Source organism: Coregonus lavaretus (genome assembly GCF_964263955.1).
Source record: "Coregonus lavaretus genome assembly, chromosome: 12".
Classification (NCBI taxonomy): domain Eukaryota; kingdom Metazoa; phylum Chordata; class Actinopteri; order Salmoniformes; family Salmonidae; genus Coregonus; species Coregonus lavaretus.
This window is the reverse complement of record NC_139999.1, coordinates 10094575-10113384: the sequence shown is the minus strand read 5'-3', so window position 1 is coordinate 10113384 and position 18810 is coordinate 10094575. Positions and strand designations below refer to the sequence as shown.

At 47.8% G+C, this 18810-nt stretch overlaps 1 protein-coding gene across 1 annotated transcript in view; it reads left to right on the top strand.

The window, feature by feature from the left end:
• Positions 1-14484, top strand: part of LOC311138478 (protein kinase C and casein kinase substrate in neurons protein 1-like) — a 34709-nt gene extending 20225 nt beyond the window's left edge. Inside the window, exons 3-11 of the mRNA XM_084173173.1 lie at positions 3194-3323; positions 5016-5172; positions 7881-8116; positions 8312-8467; positions 10190-10365; positions 10485-10605; positions 10896-11026; positions 12251-12459; positions 14259-14484. Coding sequence (XP_084029299.1) covers positions 3264-3323; positions 5016-5172; positions 7881-8116; positions 8312-8467; positions 10190-10365; positions 10485-10605; positions 10896-11026; positions 12251-12459; positions 14259-14368 — 1356 coding nt within the window. The 5' untranslated portion in view covers positions 3194-3263 and the 3' untranslated portion in view covers positions 14369-14484. The remainder of the gene's footprint in view (positions 1-3193; positions 3324-5015; positions 5173-7880; positions 8117-8311; positions 8468-10189; positions 10366-10484; positions 10606-10895; positions 11027-12250; positions 12460-14258) is intronic.
• Positions 14485-18810: the final 4326 nt, after the last annotated feature.

Sequence of the window (18810 nt, the reverse complement as noted above, 5' to 3'; positions counted from 1 at the left end):
CTCCCCCTCCCTTCTTCCACACCCTCCTCCTTCTCCTCCCCACCCTCCTCCTCCTCCCCCTACCTCCTCCCCCTCCCTTCTTCCCCACCCTCCTCCTTCTCCTCCTCCCCACCCTTCTCCACCTCCCCCTCCCTTCTCCTCCCCCCTCCCTTCTCCTCTCCCCTCCCTTCTCCCCCTCCCCCACACTTCCTTTCCACCCCCTCCCTTCTTCCCCTCCCCCTACCTCCTTCCCCTCCCTTCTTCCCCACCCTCCTCCTTCTCCTCCTCCCCCACCCTTCTCCTCCTCCCCCTCCTTTCTCCTCCTCTCCTCCCCCTCCCTTCTCCTCCTCCCCCACCCTTCTCCTCCTCCCTCTCCCTTCTCCTCCTCCCCTCCCTTCTCCTCCTCCCCCACCCTTTTTTATCCCCCTCCCTTCTCCTCCTCCCCCACCATCCTCCCCCTCCCCCACCCTTCTCCCCCTCTCCCTTCCTCCTCCTCCTTCCTTCTCCCCTTCCCCCACCCTTATCCTCCTCCCCCACCCTTCTTCCCCTCCCCCTACCTCCTCCCCCTCCCTTCTTCCCCACCCTCCTCCTTCTCCTTCTCCTCCTCCCCCACCCTTCTCTCCCCCCCCTCCCTCCTCCTCCTCTCCTCCCCCTCCCTTCTCCTCCTCCCCCACCCTTCTCCTCCTCCCTCTCCCTTCTCCTCCTCCCCTCCCTTCTCCTCCTCCCCCACCCTTTCCTCCCCATCCCCCACCCTTCTCCCCCTCTCCCTCCCTCCTCCCCCTCCCTTCTCCTTCTCCTCCTCCACCTCCCTTCTCCTCCTCCCCCCCTTCTTATCCTCCCCCCCTCTCCTCCTCCTCCCCTCCCCCACCCTCCTCCTCCTCCCACACCCTCCTCCCCCTCCCCCACCCTTCTCCCCCTCCCCCTCCCCACCCTTCTCCCCCTCCCCCTCCCTTCTCCTCCTCCCCCGTCTCCCTCCAAGTCTCTTTTCTCTTCCTCCTTGACTGAACCATTCAAGCAAAACACCAGAGGATTATCCCTCAGCCATTGAGAAACACACACACACACACTCACTCTCACACACACACCCACACACACAACCATACACTGAAACACTCACACGCTTTCACTCAACACGTTGCCTGGCCAGAAGTGTCTGTGCTCTTGGATAAGACAGTGTCTATGTCCGTTGCCAGTGTATGGTGTGATGATGCGAGCTCAGCTGTCTGAGAAAAAACGGGGCTCTGAGCTGAACAAAAACAAAGGGGCGGGAGGAGTGAGAGGAGAGAGAGGAGAGAGAGGAGAGAGAGGAGAGAGAGGAGAGAGAGGAGAGAGAGGAGAGAGAGGAGTGAAGCCCACGTGCCTCAGAGCTGGAGCTGTATCTGTAGCTAGCCGTCGTGTCTCACCCTGCTAATGGAGGACTGAGGGTAAGGCTTTTGTTGTTGGGACGGAGCGGAGGGAGGGAGTCTGTCTGCGTTCTCCCTCTTTGTGGGTGCATTCATTTGCAGTCCTTTGTCTTGGCTATAGCCTAGAGTGGTTTCTCACTGTCTGGTTATTGCAGTCGGTTGATGTGTCTGTGTGTGTGTATATATTTGGTTATGTGTGTGGAGATGGAGAGCCCTAATGAAATATGTGTGTTGTGATCTTCTTCATAGTGTTGCAGGGGTCTGTAGAGGAGAAGAAGGGTACTTAATGGTGAATTTGATGAGACAGGGTTGTTAATGCTTTTGTCACTGTTGGTGTGTTAAGAGTTTAACTGGACTGACTACATGTGTTATTTTGTGTAAAAGACTAGTAGGCCTTAATACATTAGAATTTTGATCAATTTCAAGTATTGATTTCTGTACATATTACAATGGTTTAGGACAGGAATAATTTAGAAATATGCTGTCTGTCAGTAAGCTAGTAACGGGTGGAGAGGTGTGAGGTGGTGTGTGTGTATACACTACCATCTAGCCTCGTTCCTAGAGAGGGCTGTCCTACACTAGAACAAAAGCCTCCTCTTGTGATTTGATGGATTAACCAACTGTGGTGCACACCCAGCTCTCACCCATTCCCCATGCAGCCAAAGCCGTTCTGCTCATGTTTTGTCTGGGGAGAAACTGTATCGTCTGTATCGCTCTCTTTCTCTCTCTCAGTTTCCCTCTCTCCTTCTCCACCTTGTCAAAATCAATTTTCCAGCCATTAGTTTAGGGCGGCTGAGGTGACCCAAATACCCATGCAGTGCACCCCCCCCCCCCCCCCCCCCCCCTCCCCTGACCCCCACTCTAAAGCAGAGCCATCTATTGTCTCTCCCAGGCAGCGTCACTGGGCCTTCGTCCTCAGGAATGGCTGAAAATATTTGTATTATTATTTGACCAGGTAAGTTGACTGAGAACGTATTCTCATTTACAGCAACAACCTGCGGAATAGTTACAGGTCGTTGCTGTAAATGAGACATACAGGTCTTGGTTTGGTGAAGATGTGTTATTATTATCAAGGTGATTGCAGGGCTGATGAGGGGTTGCTGTATCGGATGTGAAAGAGACATCCGGTCACTCTCTTGAAGTACAATTTGGAAGTTGTAGGCTCTACTGCCATAGGCATTACAGAATATGATATTTGCCTTGATTAAGGACTTGACCCAACCAGCAACCCGGTGGTCTCTCTAGCCACAACACCGTTAGAGGAAACCATTCTTCCCTACTAGCATGTTACCCTTTCCACTCAGCGCTGTGTTAATAGTAGCGACACTAATGTTCACGTTTGAGCATGGATAGACTGTTATTTTGTTCTGAGACTAATCATTCCTCATGGAGTCTGAGGTGTTTTTTAATGACACATTCGTCACATGCTTCGTAAACAACAGGTGTCAACTAACATTGAAATGCCTACGGGCCCTTCCCAACAATGCAGAGAAAACCCCCCCAGAACAGATATAGAAAGATAATAACACGAGGAATAAATACACAATGCGTAACGATAACTTGGCTATATACACGGGGTACCAGGACCAGAACGCAGGGAGGGAAGGAGGGTAGTAACTGCTGTTGCTCTCCTATCATCAGTTGTCTCACATCTATTTGGGCTGAATGACATTTGTTGGCATTATGAATTAAAGGGAACTTATGTTTACATGGATTAAGAAGAACAACTTTAATAGTTTGTTTTCAATTCCCACATGCAATCTCTGAAATGGCCTTGCTATTATTAATGATCCTCTTGCTCCTCCCCTCAGTGCCTGAAGACCAAGACTCTGCTGCAGACTCCCAAAACCTCCTCAAGTCCTCTCTGCCGAATCTAGGATCATGTCGGGCGCCTATGATGAGTCGGCCAGCCAGGAGGATGCCACAGACAGCTTCTGGGAGGTGAGAACAAACCACACTTGTTTGCCTCTAGAGATATATTAATATGTAGTCAAACATGCATCCCTTTCAGTGGAACTGGGATTTGAACCAACAACCCCAGGTGTCCACACTCAGCAGGCACTGCATCACCCTCCTCTGGCTCTGCAGCAGAGCTGGCAGCGTGACAGGCCACTGACTAGGGCTACTGTTGTGGAGGGATTATGTGTGTGTGCCTCAGATCGAGCGATAGCCTGCTCCTCCAGGTCCCCCAGGACCAAGCTCTGCTCTATGGGGGATCTGGCTTTCTGCTTGTGGAATTGACTCCCGGACCACCTGAAGGCACCACAGACTCTGGGCTCCTTTAAAACAGGCCTAAAACCTCAACTTTAGGAAGGCTTTCTGTTAGATATAGAATAGCTGTGTTCCTTGTTGTCCTTTCCCCTTGTCAGCTGTGTCCTTTGTGTCAGTGTCCCTGTTTAGCTGTGTACTTTGTGTCAGTGTCCCTGTCTAGCTGTGTCCTTTGTGTCAGTGTCCCTGTTTAGCTGTGTACTTTGTGTCAGTGTCCCTGTCTAGCTGTGTCCTTTGTGTCAGTGTCCCTGTTTAGCTGTGTACTTTGTGTCAGTGTCCCTGTTTAGCTGTGTCCTTTGTGTCAGTGTCCCTGTCTAGCTGTGTCCTTTGTGTCAGTGTCTCTGTCTAGCTGTGTCCTTTGTGTCAGTGTCCCTGTCTAGCTGTGTACTTTGTGTCAGTGTCCCTGTCTAGCTGTGTCCTTTGTGTCAGTGTCTCTGTCTAGCTGTGTCTATTGTGTCAGTGTCCCTGTCTAGCTGTGTCCTTTGTGTCAGTGTCCCTGTCTAGCTGTGTCTATTGTGTCAGTGTCCCTGTCTAGCTGTGTCCTTTGTGTCAGTGTCCCTGTTTAGCTGTGTACTTTGTGTCAGTGTCCCTGTTTAGCTGTGTCCTTTGTGTCAGTGTCCCTGTCTAGCTGTGTCCTTTGTGTCAGTGTCTCTGTCTAGCTGTGTCCTTTGTGTCAGTGTCCCTGTCTAGCTGTGTACTTTGTGTCAGTGTCCCTGTCTAGCTGTGTCCTTTGTGTCAGTGTCTCTGTCTAGCTGTGTCTATTGTGTCAGTGTCCCTGTCTAGCTGTGTCCTTTGTGTCAGTGTCCCTGTCTAGCTGTGTCTATTGTGTCAGTGTCCCTGTCTAGCTGTGTCCTTTGTGTCAGTGTCTCTGTCTAGCTGTGTACTTTGTGTCAGTGTCCCTGTCTAGCTGTGTCTATTGTGTCAGTGTCCCTGTCTAGCTGTGTCTATTGTGTCAGTGTCCCTGTCTAGCTGTGTCTATTGTGTCAGTGTCCCTGTCTAGCTGTGTCGTTTTCTGTCTATGTCTCTTGTTTTGATTTATTTTATTGCACCTCACTGTAGCACTTTGAGACAGTTTTTCAATGAAAAGCGAGTTATAAATACTATGTATTATGGTTAATATTATTATTATTTTAGTAGCACTAGCCCCTCCCATCCGCTATACTAGCCCCTCCCATCCGCTATACTCCTGCTCTTCCCAACCATCAAGTCCCGTCCTGCAGGCTAGAGGGAAGTCCCTCTTAAGGTGGCATGACAATGATCACTCATTAGGGCGACACCGACGCCACCGTTCGTGGAACGCCACATTGTTAAGGTGGAATGTATTGAATGTAATTGAAATGCCTCTCATTCTGGTACCTATGAAAGGTGGGGAACTATAAGCGTGCTGTGAAGCGGATTGATGATGGCCACCGGCTCTGCAATGACCTGATGAACTGTATACAAGAGCGAGCCAAAATCGAGAAGGCCTACAGCCAGCAGCTGACCGACTGGTCTAAAAGATGGAGACAGCTGGTAGATAAAGGTATGAGGGGAGAAGGGGAGACACACACACCCAGCAGTTCACAGTGGATTGGAAGAGTTATATTGCCAGCTGTAGGAGCATTCCATTTTTTAAATAATAAACTCTTTCTAGTTTTGTCATGGAGCACAGTAAATGCAATGGAAATGCCATGTGCAGGATCTTCATGGAGTCATGGAGTAATACTTCCATCTGTTTCTCAAATTGCTAATGGATCTCCCCCTACTCCTCCTAACCCTAACCCTAACCCTCTTCTCCCTCTCCCTCTAACCCTAACCCTCTCCTCCCTCTAACCCTAACCCTCTCCTCCCTCTCACCCTAACCCTCTTCTCCCTCTCCCTCTCCCTCTAACCCTATTCTCCCTCTCACCCTAACCCTCTTCTCCCTCTCCCTCTCACCCTAACCCTCTTCTCCCTCTCCCTCTCACCCTAACCCTCTTCTCCCTCTCCCTCTAACCCTAACCCTCTTCTCCCTCTCCCTCTCACCCTAACCCTCTCCTCCCTCTCCCTCTAACCCTCTCCTCCCTCTCACCCTAACCCTCTTCTCCCTCTCCCTCTAACCCTCTCCTCCCTCTAACCCTAACCCTCTCCTCCCTCTCACCCTAACCCTCTTCTCCCTCTCCCTCTCCCTCTAACCCTATTCTCCCTCTCACCCTAACCCTCTTCTCCCTCTCCCTCTCCCTCTAACCCTCTCCTCCCTCTCACCCTAACCCTCTTCTCCCTCTCCCTCTAACCCTCTCCTCCCTCTCACCCTAACCCTCTCCTCCCTCTAACCCTAACCCTCTCCTCCCTCTCCCTCTAACCCTCTCCTCCCTCTCACCCTAACCCTCTCCTCCCTCTCACCCTAACCCTCTTCTCCCTCTCCCTCTCCCTCTAACCCTATTCTCCCTCTCACCCTAACCCTCTCCTCCCTCTCACCCTAACCCTCTCCTCCCTCTCACCCTAACCCTCTCCTCCCTCTAACCCTAACCCTCTCCTCCCTCTCACCCTAACCCTCTCCTCCCTCTAACCCTAACCCTCTCCTCCCTCTCACCCTAACCCTCTCCTCCCTCTAACCCTAACCCTCTTCTCCCTCTAACCCTAACCCTCTCCTCCCTCTCACCCTAACCCTCTCCTCCCTCTCACCATAACCCTCTCCTCCCTCTCACCCTAACCCTCTTCTCCCTCTCCCTCTCCCTCTAACCCTCTCCTCCCTCTCACCCTAACCCTCTCCTCCCTCTCACCCTAACCCTCTCCTCCCTCTCACCCTAACCCTCTTCTCCCTCTCACCCTAACCCTCTTCTCCCTCTCCCTCTCACCCTAACCCTCTCCTCCCTCTCACCCTAACCCTCTTCTCCCTCTCCCTCTAACCCTAACCCTCTGCCTCTAACCCTAACCCTCTCCTCCCTCTCACCCTAACCCTCTCCTCCCTCTCACCCTAACCCTCTGCCTCTAACCCTAACCCTCTCCTCCCTCTAACCCTAACCCTCTCCTCCCTCTAACCCTAACCCTCTCCTCCCTCTCCCTCTAACCCTCTCCTCCCTCTCACCCTAACCCTCTCCTCCCTCTCACCCTAACCCTCTCCTCCCTCTCACCATAACCCTCTTCTCCCTCTCACCCTAACCCTCTCCTCCCTCTCACCCTAACCCTCTCCTCCCTCTAACCCTAACCCTCTCCTCCCTCTCACCATAACCCTCTTCTCCCTCTCACCCTAACCCTCTCCTCCCTCTCACCCTAACCCTCTCCTCCCTCTCACCCTAACCCTCTCCTCCCTCTCACCCTAACCCTCTTCTCCCTCTCCCTCTCCCTCTAACCCTCTCCTCCCTCTCACCCTAACCCTCTCCTCCCTCTCACCCTAACCCTCTCCTCCCTCTCACCCTAACCCTCTTCTCCCTCTCACCCTAACCCTCTTCTCCCTCTCCCTCTCACCCTAACCCTCTCCTCCCTCTCACCCTAACCCTCTCCTCCCTCTCACCCTAACCCTCTTCTCCCTCTCCCTCTAACCCTAACCCTCTGCCTCTAACCCTAACCCTCTCCTCCCTCTCACCCTAACCCTCTCCTCCCTCTCACCCTAACCCTCTGCCTCTAACCCTAACCCTCTCCTCCCTCTAACCCTAACCCTCTCCTCCCTCTAACCATAACCCTATTCTCCCTCTCCCTCTCACCCTAACCCTCTCCTCCCTCTCACCCTAACCCTCTTCTCCCTCTCCCTCTCCCTCTAACCCTCTCCTCCCTCTCACCCTAACCCTCTCCTCCCTCTCACCCTAACCCTCTCCTCCCTCTCACCCTAACCCTCTTCTCCCTCTCACCCTAACCCTCTTCTCCCTCTTCCTCTAACCCTAACCCTCTCCTCCCTCTAACCCTAACCCTCTCCTCCCTCTCCCTCTAACCCTCTCCTCCCTCTCACCCTAACCCTCTCCTCCCTCTCACCCTAACCCTCTCCTCCCTCTCACCATAACCCTCTTCTCCCTCTCACCCTAACCCTCTCCTCCCTCTCACCCTAACCCTCTCCTCCCTCTAACCCTAACCCTCTCCTCCCTCTAACCCTAACCCTCTCCTCCCTCTCACCATAACCCTCTTCTCCCTCTCACCCTAACCCTCTCCTCCCTCTCACCCTAACCCTCTCCTCCCTCTCACCCTAACCCTCTCCTCCCTCTCACCCTAACCCTCTCCTCCCTCTAACCCTAACCCTCTCCTCCCTCTAACCCTAACACCCTTCTCCCTCTCCCTCAGGGCCCCAGTACGGCAGTGTGGAGAGGGCCTGGGTGGCAATGATGACCGAGGCTGAGAAGGTGAGTGAGCTGCACCAGGATGTGAAGAACGGCCTGCTCAATGATGACTTTGAGAAGGTGAAGAACTGGCAGAAGGACTCCTACCACAAGCAGATGATGGGAGGCTTCAAGGAAACAAAAGAGGCAGAGGAGGGCTTCAAGAAGGCCCAGAAACCATGGGCCAAGAAGCTCAAGGAGGTGAGGGGCAACCACCTGAACTACACTTAGAATGATGTACAATTTTCCCCAACTTGTGCTGTCATTGCCGTAGTGGTCCGGACCGAATCAGAACATGCACCACGCTCTGCTGTAACCTTGAAGTAGTTTGCATTCAAATGATACCTCCAAAAGTGTAAATATCCTTCTAAAATATACCATATCTTTCCTCCTCAGCTTGAGACTGCCAAGAAGACGTACCATCTGGCGTGTAAGGAGGAGAAGGTGGCGTCCACCAGAGAGGCCAACAGCAAGGCAGACACCTCAGTCACAGTCGACCAGCAAAAGAAGCTCCTGGACAAGGTGGACAAATGCAAGCAGGACTCTCAGAAGGTGAGCTACCCAGACCCCTACTCCCCAGACCCCTACTCCCCAGACCCCTACTGCCCAGACCCCTACTCCCCAGACCCCTACTCCCCAGACCCCTACTCCCCAGACCCCTACTCCCCAGACCCCTACTGCCCAGACCCCTACTGCCCAGACCCCTACTGCCCAGACCCCTACTCCCCAGACCCCTACTGCCCAGACCCCTACTCCCCAGACCCCTACTGCCCAGACCCCTACTCCCCAGACCCCTACTGCCCAGACCCCTACTCCCCAGACCCCTACTCCCCAGACCCCTACTCCCCAGACCCCTACTCCCCAGACCCCTAGTCCCCAGACCCCTACTGCCCAGACCCCTACTCCCCAGACCCCTACTACCCAGATCCCTACACCCCAGACCCCTACTGCCCAGATCAATCAAGGCGAGAAAAGTGGAGGGAGAATCAAATAAACTCAGTCTATTTTAAGACTCTTCTAGGTCACACACAGAGCTTAATCCTGCAGATGCCACCCTCCACTGCTCACCCTCCACTGCTCACCCTCCACTGCTCACCCTCCACTGCTCACCCTCCACTGCTCACCCTCCACTGCTCACCCGCCACTGCTCACCCTCCACTGCTCACCCACCACTGCTCACCCTCCACTGCTCACCCTCCACTGCTCACCCTCCACTGCTCACCCGCCACTGCTCACCCTCCACTGCTCACCCACCACTGCTCACCCTCCACTGCTCACCCTCCACTGCTCACCCTCCTCTTCTTTCTTCTTCTTCCTCCTCTTCCTCCTCCTCTTCCTCTGTCTCTTCATGATAGGGAGGCCTCTCATCCTATTGCCATTACTAGTTCCAGGAGTTTTTCTTGACCATGCGTCCTGACCAGTTAAAGATCTAGGCCCAGTGATGACCTATTCACTAGTCTAGTGCAGGGGTTCCCAAACCTTTACGCTCAGGTCCCCCTTCCAGCATTGGGGAACATCCCGCTCCGTCCCCTGTGCGAGCGCGCCACTCCTATTTTCTATGGACACAAGCACTGTTCATGGCACAAACTGTTCACAGCCCTCTTGTTGGCTTATTTCCTGCAATTCTACACATTTTGCCATGTCTAACGTGTATTCATGTGATATTTGTGATAAAAAACCTAGCTACAAAACGTTAGCTGACATGGGCTAGTTGATCTGGACATTTCTGACAAGTTATAAATAGCTTTCTAAGGTATGCAATGACTGACATGATAAGAGGAAATGCCGACCCAGGGGGCATGCCCCACCATTTGGGAACCACTGGTATAGTGGACTTTACTCTACTGAGCCCACTGGGATGATATCACAGCCTTGCTTCCCCTTGACCCACTCAAACCATTACACAAGTTCAATAATACTGTCTTACAACTACTGAGAGGATAACTAACTATTATTCATCCTTGGTCAACGTCAATCCCCACCACTTCTCAGTAACCTCAAGCCTGTAAAGACCTTGCTATGCAGAAGCTAAATAATTTAAGAAAGAAGAACAATAAAAGTCACTGTAAGGTGTAAAATGTTGACATTAAAATACACATTATGAAAGGGCTCTGAAACAGTAAAATACACATTATGAAAGGGCTCTGAAACATAAAAATATTAAACCCGCTTTGTGTTGGTCAACGGCCCCTCAGCTCTGAACTGTACAGCCTCTGTTGTTGTTTATCCCTAACATGTTATTAACATACTCTCTGTCTGATCTTCACCATGCAGGCTAAGGAGAAGTATGAGAAGGCTCTGGATGAGCTGAGGAAGTGTACGCCTCAGTACATGGAGAACATGGAGACAGTGTTTGACACTTGTCAGCAGTTTGAGGATAAGAGACTGAGCTTCCTCAGGGAGGTGCTGTTGGACATCAAACGACACCTCAACCTCACCGAGAACCAAAGGTAGGCCCATACACACACACACCTTGGTCCATCAACTGAGCACCAACATAATAATAGACTTGAGTCAGATGAATGTCAGAACAGAGGTGGAACTTCTCTCTATGTCTATCCATCTTCAGTTACTCCACAGTGTACAGAGACCTGGAGCGCACCATCACCTCTGCCAGCGCACAGGACGACCTGAAGTGGTTCAGCAACAACCACGGCCCTGGCATGCATATGAACTGGCCCCAGTTTGAGGTACACAACCACTTCTTCCCAGTTAGCCTCACAATGTGTGTGTTTAATTGATCGTTTTCAACTCATGGAATTAATTTCAATTCACTTCCTCCATTGACTGAATGGGAAAAACTAGGAATTGACTTGTAACTGTGGCTTGCTCCCCACCTTCCTTCCTTCCTTCCTTCCTTCCTTCCTTCCTTCCTTCCTTCCTTCCTTCCTTCCTTCCTTCCTTCCTTCCTTCCTTCCTTCCTTCCTTCCTTCCTTCCTTCCTTCCTTCCTTCCTTCCTTCCTTCCTTCCTTCCTTCCAGGAGTACAATCCAGAGCTCACTCACATGATCACCAAACGAGAGAAGTCAAAGAAAGGGGCAGACGGTATAATGCTGACCAGCGTGACAGCAGCACCGGACCATGTGGCTGCACCGGCTGGCGACAGGGGCAGGTTGGTCTCACAGACAGGGGCAGGTTGGTCTCACAGACAGGGGCAGGTTGGTCTCACAGACAGGGGCAGGTTGGTCTCACAGACAGAGGCAGGTTGGTCTCACAGACAGGGGCAGGTTGGTCTCACAGACAGGGGCAGGTTGGTCTCACAGACAGGGGCAGGTTGGTCTCACAGACAGAGGCAGGTTGGTCTCACAGACAGGGGCAGGTTGGTCTCACAGACAGGGGCAGGTTGGTCTCACAGACAGGGGCAGGTTGGTCTCACAGACAGGGGCAGGTTGGTCTCACAGACAGGGGCAGGTTGGTCTCTCCACCACTACGGTTACCTTCTGTAGTAGAACAAACATGCCTTTCTAACATGTAGAGTCACTGTGAGTGTCATCACAGAGAACATTTTCATGTTTTATCAATACTAACAGCAGAATGTATCTATTTTTACGATGTGTAGTGTGTCACGGGTTTAATAGTAAGTAAGTAAGCCTTGTCCTAGCCAGAATGGCCCATAGGTGCAATAGGCAATGTATGAATTCTGTGTATGAGATGGTATATCTGTTTTAATATAGATGACATCAGTTGTTTGCTCAAGACCATTTCCACTTGTATTGGGGGCTAGAACATTTATCTTATCTGATGTCCAGGAGATGGCAGCAATGATTCATGTTGACATAAAGTTAACGGTTCATAAATACGAAGCATGCGATGGTATCGCAAACTACAGTATCAATACGATGTCGATTAGGGCAATCCCCCGCACCTCTCTGATGGGGTTGGGTTAAATGCAGAAGACACATTTCGGTTGAATGCATTCAGTTGTGCAACTGACCAGGTATCCCCCTTTACCCTTTCCAATAACTTGTTGTGAAATGTCACAGTTGTGTTTGGTAATATCTCCACAAGGTCTGTTTAGTGGAAAGAAGATGATGTCACCCAGTTGTTTTAGTATTTTTATGTTCTTATAGCAGAGCAGAGAAGTGGGGGAGGGGCATATTCTGTTGCACGTTTTCTCGTGCTGTGTTGACATGAATAAAGAGATCAGCTCTTAAAAGTAAACGTCCAGTTTGTGTCTCCAATTCACTCAGCCCTTTCTCCTCTGTGCTGGTCACATGACGACCATGTTGATGGATAGTGATCTTAGTTACTGCAGGAAGCTGGTGGTCAACTGTTCTGCAACCGAACAACGATGATGATGATGGTCCATGATGTTGAAACATCTCCTCCTCCACAGTGTGAGCAGCTCTGATAAGAACCAGGCCTACTCCTCCCAGGACCAGTCGGCAGAGTGGTCAGACGATGAGCAGGCCGCGCCAAACTCCGGCTCAGACACCAATGGGGGCGGGGCCAACCCCTTTGAGGAGGAGTCAGCGAAGGGCGTGCGGGTGAGGGCGCTATACGACTATGACGGGCAGGAACAGGATGAACTCACCTTTAAAGCAGGTGAGCATCCCAATGAGCACTAACAACTCTATTTCATTGTGATTATGTGTTTATTGTCATGTTGTCATGTCCATCTTTAGAAAATGTTATGCCAAAAATCTATTTCCCATTTGGGACAATAAAGTTACTAATACTGCTGCTGCTGCTGCTGCTGCTACTACTACTACTACTACTACTACTACTACTAATACTACTACTACTAATACTACTACTACTACTACTACTACTACTACTACTACTACTACTACTGTTACTACTACTACTACTACTACTACTGTTACTACTACTACTACTACTACTACTGTTACTACTACTGTTACTACTACTACTACTACTACTACTACTACTACTACTACTACTACTACTACTGTTACTACTACTGTTACTACTACTACTACTACTACTACTACTACTACTACTACTACTACTACTACTACTACTACTACTACTGTTACTACTGTTACTACTACTACTACTACTACTGTTACTACTGTTACTACTACTACTACTACTACTACTACTGTTACTACTACTGTTACTACTACTACTACTACTACTACTACTGTTACTACTACTGTTACTACTACTACTACTACTACTACTACTGTTACTACTACTACTACTACTACTACTGTTACTACTACTACTACTACTACTACTACTACTGTTACTACTACTACTACTACTACTACTACTACTACTACTACTACTGTTACTACTACTGTTACTGCTACTACTACTACTACTACTACTACTACTACTACTACTACTGTTACTACTACTGTTACTACTACTGTTACTACTACTACTACTACTACTACTGTTACTACTACTACTACTACTACTACTGTTACTACTACTGCTACTACTACTACTGTTACTACTACTGCTACTACTACTACTACTACTACTACTACTACTACTACTACTACTGTTACTACTACTACTACTACTACTGTTACTACTGTTACTACTACTACTACTACTACTACTACTACTACTACTACTACTACTACTACTACTACTGCTGTTACTACTACTACTACTACTACTACTACTGTTACTACTACTACTACTGTTACTACTACTACTACTACTACTGTTACTACTACTACTACTGGTACTACTACTACTACTACTACTACTACTACTACTACTACTACTACTACTACTACTACTGTTACTACTGTTACTACTACTACTACTACTACTACTACTACTACTACTACTACTACTGTTACTACTGTTACTACTACTACTACTACTACTACTACTACTACTACTACTACTACTACTACTAGTGAGCCTTTTAGAAACGGAATCTGTTGATTGGGTACTGCAAGAAAGACACTAAATTGTGCACGGAACCTTTCAATTATATTTGTTTTGTTATATATATTTAAAACCAATCATCTAACTAACCCACAGTAAGATAAAAGGGAGGTTTTTTGTCTCATTACCTTTTTCATCCCAAAAAGAAAACAAACAATAGCAACACCCACGGCCCTGGCATGCATATGAACTGGCATCAGTTTGAGGTACAGTTTGCAAAAAGCTATCAACATACACACCTAAAATTTTACCCAGATTTAAACCAAAAATTAACAACAGAGTTTCAAGGTTTGGTTGATTTCAAATTGAATTCAAATTGAATTCATGTTTGTTGATAACTCAATCAAATATCAATCAAAATTGTATGTCGATCTGATGTCTACCTCTCCTCTTCCCTTCCTCTTTCTCTCCCTCTCGCTCTCTCTCTCTCTCTTCATCTGTCGCTCTCTCTCCATCCTTTCTCACAGGAGAAGAGCTAACTAAACTAGAAGACGAGGATGAACAGGGCTGGTGTAAAGGCCTGTTGGACAGCGGCAAGTTGGGCTTATATCCTGCTAATTACGTAGAGCCCATCTAGCTGGACTTTCATCCTGCTAATTACGTAGAGCCCATCTAGCTGGGCTTTCATCCTGCTAATTACGTAGAGCCCATCTAGCTGGGCTTTCATCCTGCTAATTACGTAGAGCCCATCTAGCTGGGCTTTCATCCTGCTAATTACGTAGAGCCCATCTAGCTGGGCTTTCATCCTGCTAATTACGTAGAGCCCATCTAGCTGGGCTTTCATCCTGCTAATTACGTAGAGCCCATCTAGCTGGGCTTTCCTCCTGCTAATTACGTAGAGCCCATCTAGCTGGGCTTTCATCCTGCTAATTACGTAGAGCCCATCTAGCTGGGCTTTCATCCTGCTAATTACGTAGAGCCCATCTAGCTGCTTGTGTAAGTGGAGGACACTGCCCCATTGGTGGGTCACCCAGACTGAACAGTCCAATCATACTGCACATTGCCAGAGACTTCAAAGCAACACTTCCCTGTTCCCCCTCTCTGCCTGACCAACCAACACACTGACTGAGCAGTCTTTATTTAAACACTCCCCTAGGACTCACATCAGAGAAACGCAGTACCAACATAAACAACACATATCAGTCACAACTCTAGGATTGTTACCACAGTCAAACCATGGCAGTTTGTCTGTACCAACAACACCACAACACCAACAAGCGCAGGAAAACTATTCTGCCGTGTTCTATTCCAATGTTGTGCAGTGGTTATGATGACATTTACCTGGCAGTATGGAAGTATGTTCCCTCATAACACTAGTGATATGGTATAGTCCATGGTGCCTGCATAGCCAGAATAAGCTATGCACTGTGCATTGTAAATATTTGCTGACATTTTTTGTTTTTCTTTGCAATCTGGATGCTATGCGAAACTGTACAGTCCTGTTTTTTTGCATCTGTCATTCCATGTAAGGTTTTAAATATGCTGTACAGTACTACAGATTCTCACTCTTTTTCTATATTTTCTATGTGAGTTGCTCCTGTGTTGAGTGCTATGCAGTGTTTGGTGTTTTCCCCCTGAAGTCCCCCTGTGCAACAGCAGCAGCATGTCCTACTGTATCACACTAATGACGTTTAGCTGCAAGATCATTGACAAATCACTGTGGAGCAGAGCAGAGCAGTACTACACTGTTAAGCCTTGTTCAGTGTAACGGTATACAATAGTGTTTCTCAACCCTCATTGTACCAGAGACTGGTAAGCTATGGTTCTACTCCTTTGATGACTGTTTAGTTGAAAACCTGCTCTCAAGATCAGACGAAATCGGTGTCAGTCAGATAACCATCTGATGGACCTCTCAGCAATGTCTCAGGGACCGGTGCCGGATCATGGATCCGGGGCATGAGAAACACTGGTATAAATGTAAATGTAAATGTAATATATACTTTCCCCTAGGCAGCGCTGAGTGTACTTGTAGTACCTGTGACCATGTTGCTCATGTGCCTGTCATTTCCTGTGTTATTTCCTGACCCCACTGCTTTCTGGACTAATCACTTTGTTGTCTTCTGTTTTGTGTTCACTTAGAAACATGCCTTATTGTTTTGATTTTTTTTCAGTCTGAAAGTCTGACAATTGTCTTTTTAGTTGTTGTGTTGTTGCATGTATTGGGTTTAGGTAGTGAACAACCTTCTTCTGGTTACATGTTTACAACCGTGGGTTTTTCGAAGGGTCAGGGTTCAAACATTCATATGTGGGCCTCCACAAAGGTTCAGCACAAATACAACATTGATCCAACACCACCCTACTCATCAACGGGTGAAACGGGAATCGGTTTGTCATCAGAAATGGACTGTCGCTGACCAAATTAAAGGAGCCCAATAAATTTTGGAATATGAGCGAATCCTGGGAATTTGCTGTATGGATGATCACATTTACAGTAACAACCCAGCGAGAGCCACACTGCCCCATGGGACATACTAGATCCTGTCACCTCTGGCTCAACATTGTAACCATAACAACTGTTTTTGTTGCCATGGCTTCAGTTTATTATAGGACTTCTACATCCTGTCTTTTTTATGAATGAAAATGATAAAGTCCCCTCTACTGTATGCCAGCTCAGTCTCCACCTTGCTATCCCTGATCTAACAGTCATTGCATGCTCGATCACCATAAGCATTGAATACTACTGAAAGTGAGCTTACTGTACCATTTGACCAAACTTTGTTTATGTTTTTATCCTGTCAGTTGATTCCTAAACATAATCTTATGAAAACTGATGCCAATGATTTTGGACTCTTAACTGGTAAAATTTAGACAAATCAGTATATTCATTGTTTTTTAACATCTCCAAATAATCGGGATAACTTGAATCTATACAACACACAAGCCTGTTAAATCTCAATCCTTGTCTTTTGAGCTAGTGAATCAAACAGAGAATCTTCAGCAGAGATTATACATGTGTGGCTGTTATATGACACAGCTGTAGTGTTCGTTTCCTTAGCAACCCTGGGAGGTAGTGAAAGCTATACCCTGACTGCTCTCTCTCAAAACAAGAGGGGTGTACTCTCACCGACATGGGGACAAAAAGCTACAGTACAAAGTGTACTGCAAAAAAAGGTAGAAAGAGGAGCCTCCTCTGAAATATTGATGAGGAAACTATTTTCTGCTGCTAGAAATTCATTCTGGAGATCTGGGATATATGGCTGTCGGGAGACATTTTGGGACTGCACACATCCGATTGTGGGATAAAACACTTTAACCATCAGCTCTCAAAATGAGCTCTGAAACACAAGCCTAGCTAACTCCGTAAATGCTTTACCTGAGCCACCACTCATACTCCACAACAAACACTCTAACAGAGAGAGAAAGAGAGCATGCATATTTAAAGATGCATTAACCTTTTATTTTACCTCGTATTGCGTACAGTATGTAGGGGAACCAGTGGTCGGGCATGTTGTGGGAAAGCCATAGTGGTCTAGAAGTCTGTCTGTTTAGAATAATAGTTATTTACTCTACAAACTGTAGTGCCTGTTCATCTGCATACAACAAAATAAAATGCTTCATCAGAACATTGAAATGACTATTGTGATGATGATAGGTCTATGCATTCTGTGGATAGAGGGGTGGTATACATCCATCTAAATAATTTCCCCAGTGCTGTATCCAAGAGGATAACGTAGGACCACAAAGTACATCTGCACCCTGGTATGATGCTCCTAAAATCTGTACCCTGGTATGATGCTCCTAAAATCTGTACCCTGGTATGATGCTCCTAAAATCTGTACCCTGGTATGATGCTCCTAAAATCTGTACCCTGGTATGATGCTCCTAAAATATGCACCCTGGTATGATGCTCCTAAAATATGCACCCTGGTATGATGCTCCTAAAATCTGCACCCTGGTATGATGCTCCTAAAATCTGCACCCTGGTATGATGCTCCTAAAATCTGCACCCTGGTATGATGCTCCTAAAATCTGCACCCTGGTATGATGCTCCTAAAATATGCACTCTGTGGACCTGTAAACATACACTCTTAGAAAAAAGGGTTCTGCGGTTGTCCCCATGAAACCCTTTTTGGTTTCATGTAGAACCCTTTTGGGTTGCAGGTAAAACTATTTTGGGCTCCATGTAGAACCCTCTGTGGAAAGGGTTCTACATGGAACCCCAAAATGTTCTACCTGGAACCAAAAGGGGTTCTTCAAAGGGTTACCCTATGAGGACAGCCAAATAACCATTTTCATACTGGCCACCCGTGGGAATCGAACATACAACCCTGGTGTTGCAAGTGCTATGCTCTACCAACTGAGCTACACGGGACCTACACCCTAGCTACATGAAACATCCACAACTAAAGAATCATTGTAGAATCTGAACATACACTTATATACCAAAAGTACTTACACATGCTAAAATAAAGGAACGAGGTGAGTAGATAAATGTGTCATTGTAGCAAAGTATTTATAAACTAAAAATCAGATCTCTTAAACGTTTCGTTCATTTTCGTTCTATTATCTATACAATAGGCCATCATTGATTTTGGCTCAATAGGCCTGTCATATTCCCACGTTCAAGGAGCTTTCCGTTTTGATTGGGTTATTTTGCTTAAGAAAACTTTAGGTCTACCTATAGAAAAATAATTTTAAAAAAAACAACTCTGCATCTCAGCCCAGCCTGGCAAGAGTGGCCAAAATGGTGTTTATCATCCTCAGTGGCTCAGCAAGTGTGCAGAGGATATTCTCCGCTGCTGGCGGGCTCTCCAGGCACCATCGCATTAGCCTGAAGCCACAAACTCGTGTTTCTAAAATTGAATTCAAAGGCACTAAGTCATTTTTCGTTTAATTTGCATTTAATTCTAAGTCATTCACAGCCTATATGCGCAATTTATAGACTATAATGATTTAATACAATGAAATGTTGTTTAAATGCTGCGCGCTTTATGTCCAGACCAGCCTATTGTGTCGCACTTGCAAATGCCTCACAATGTATTTCTTTGTAGGCTTATTATGAAATAATATAGCCTAAAT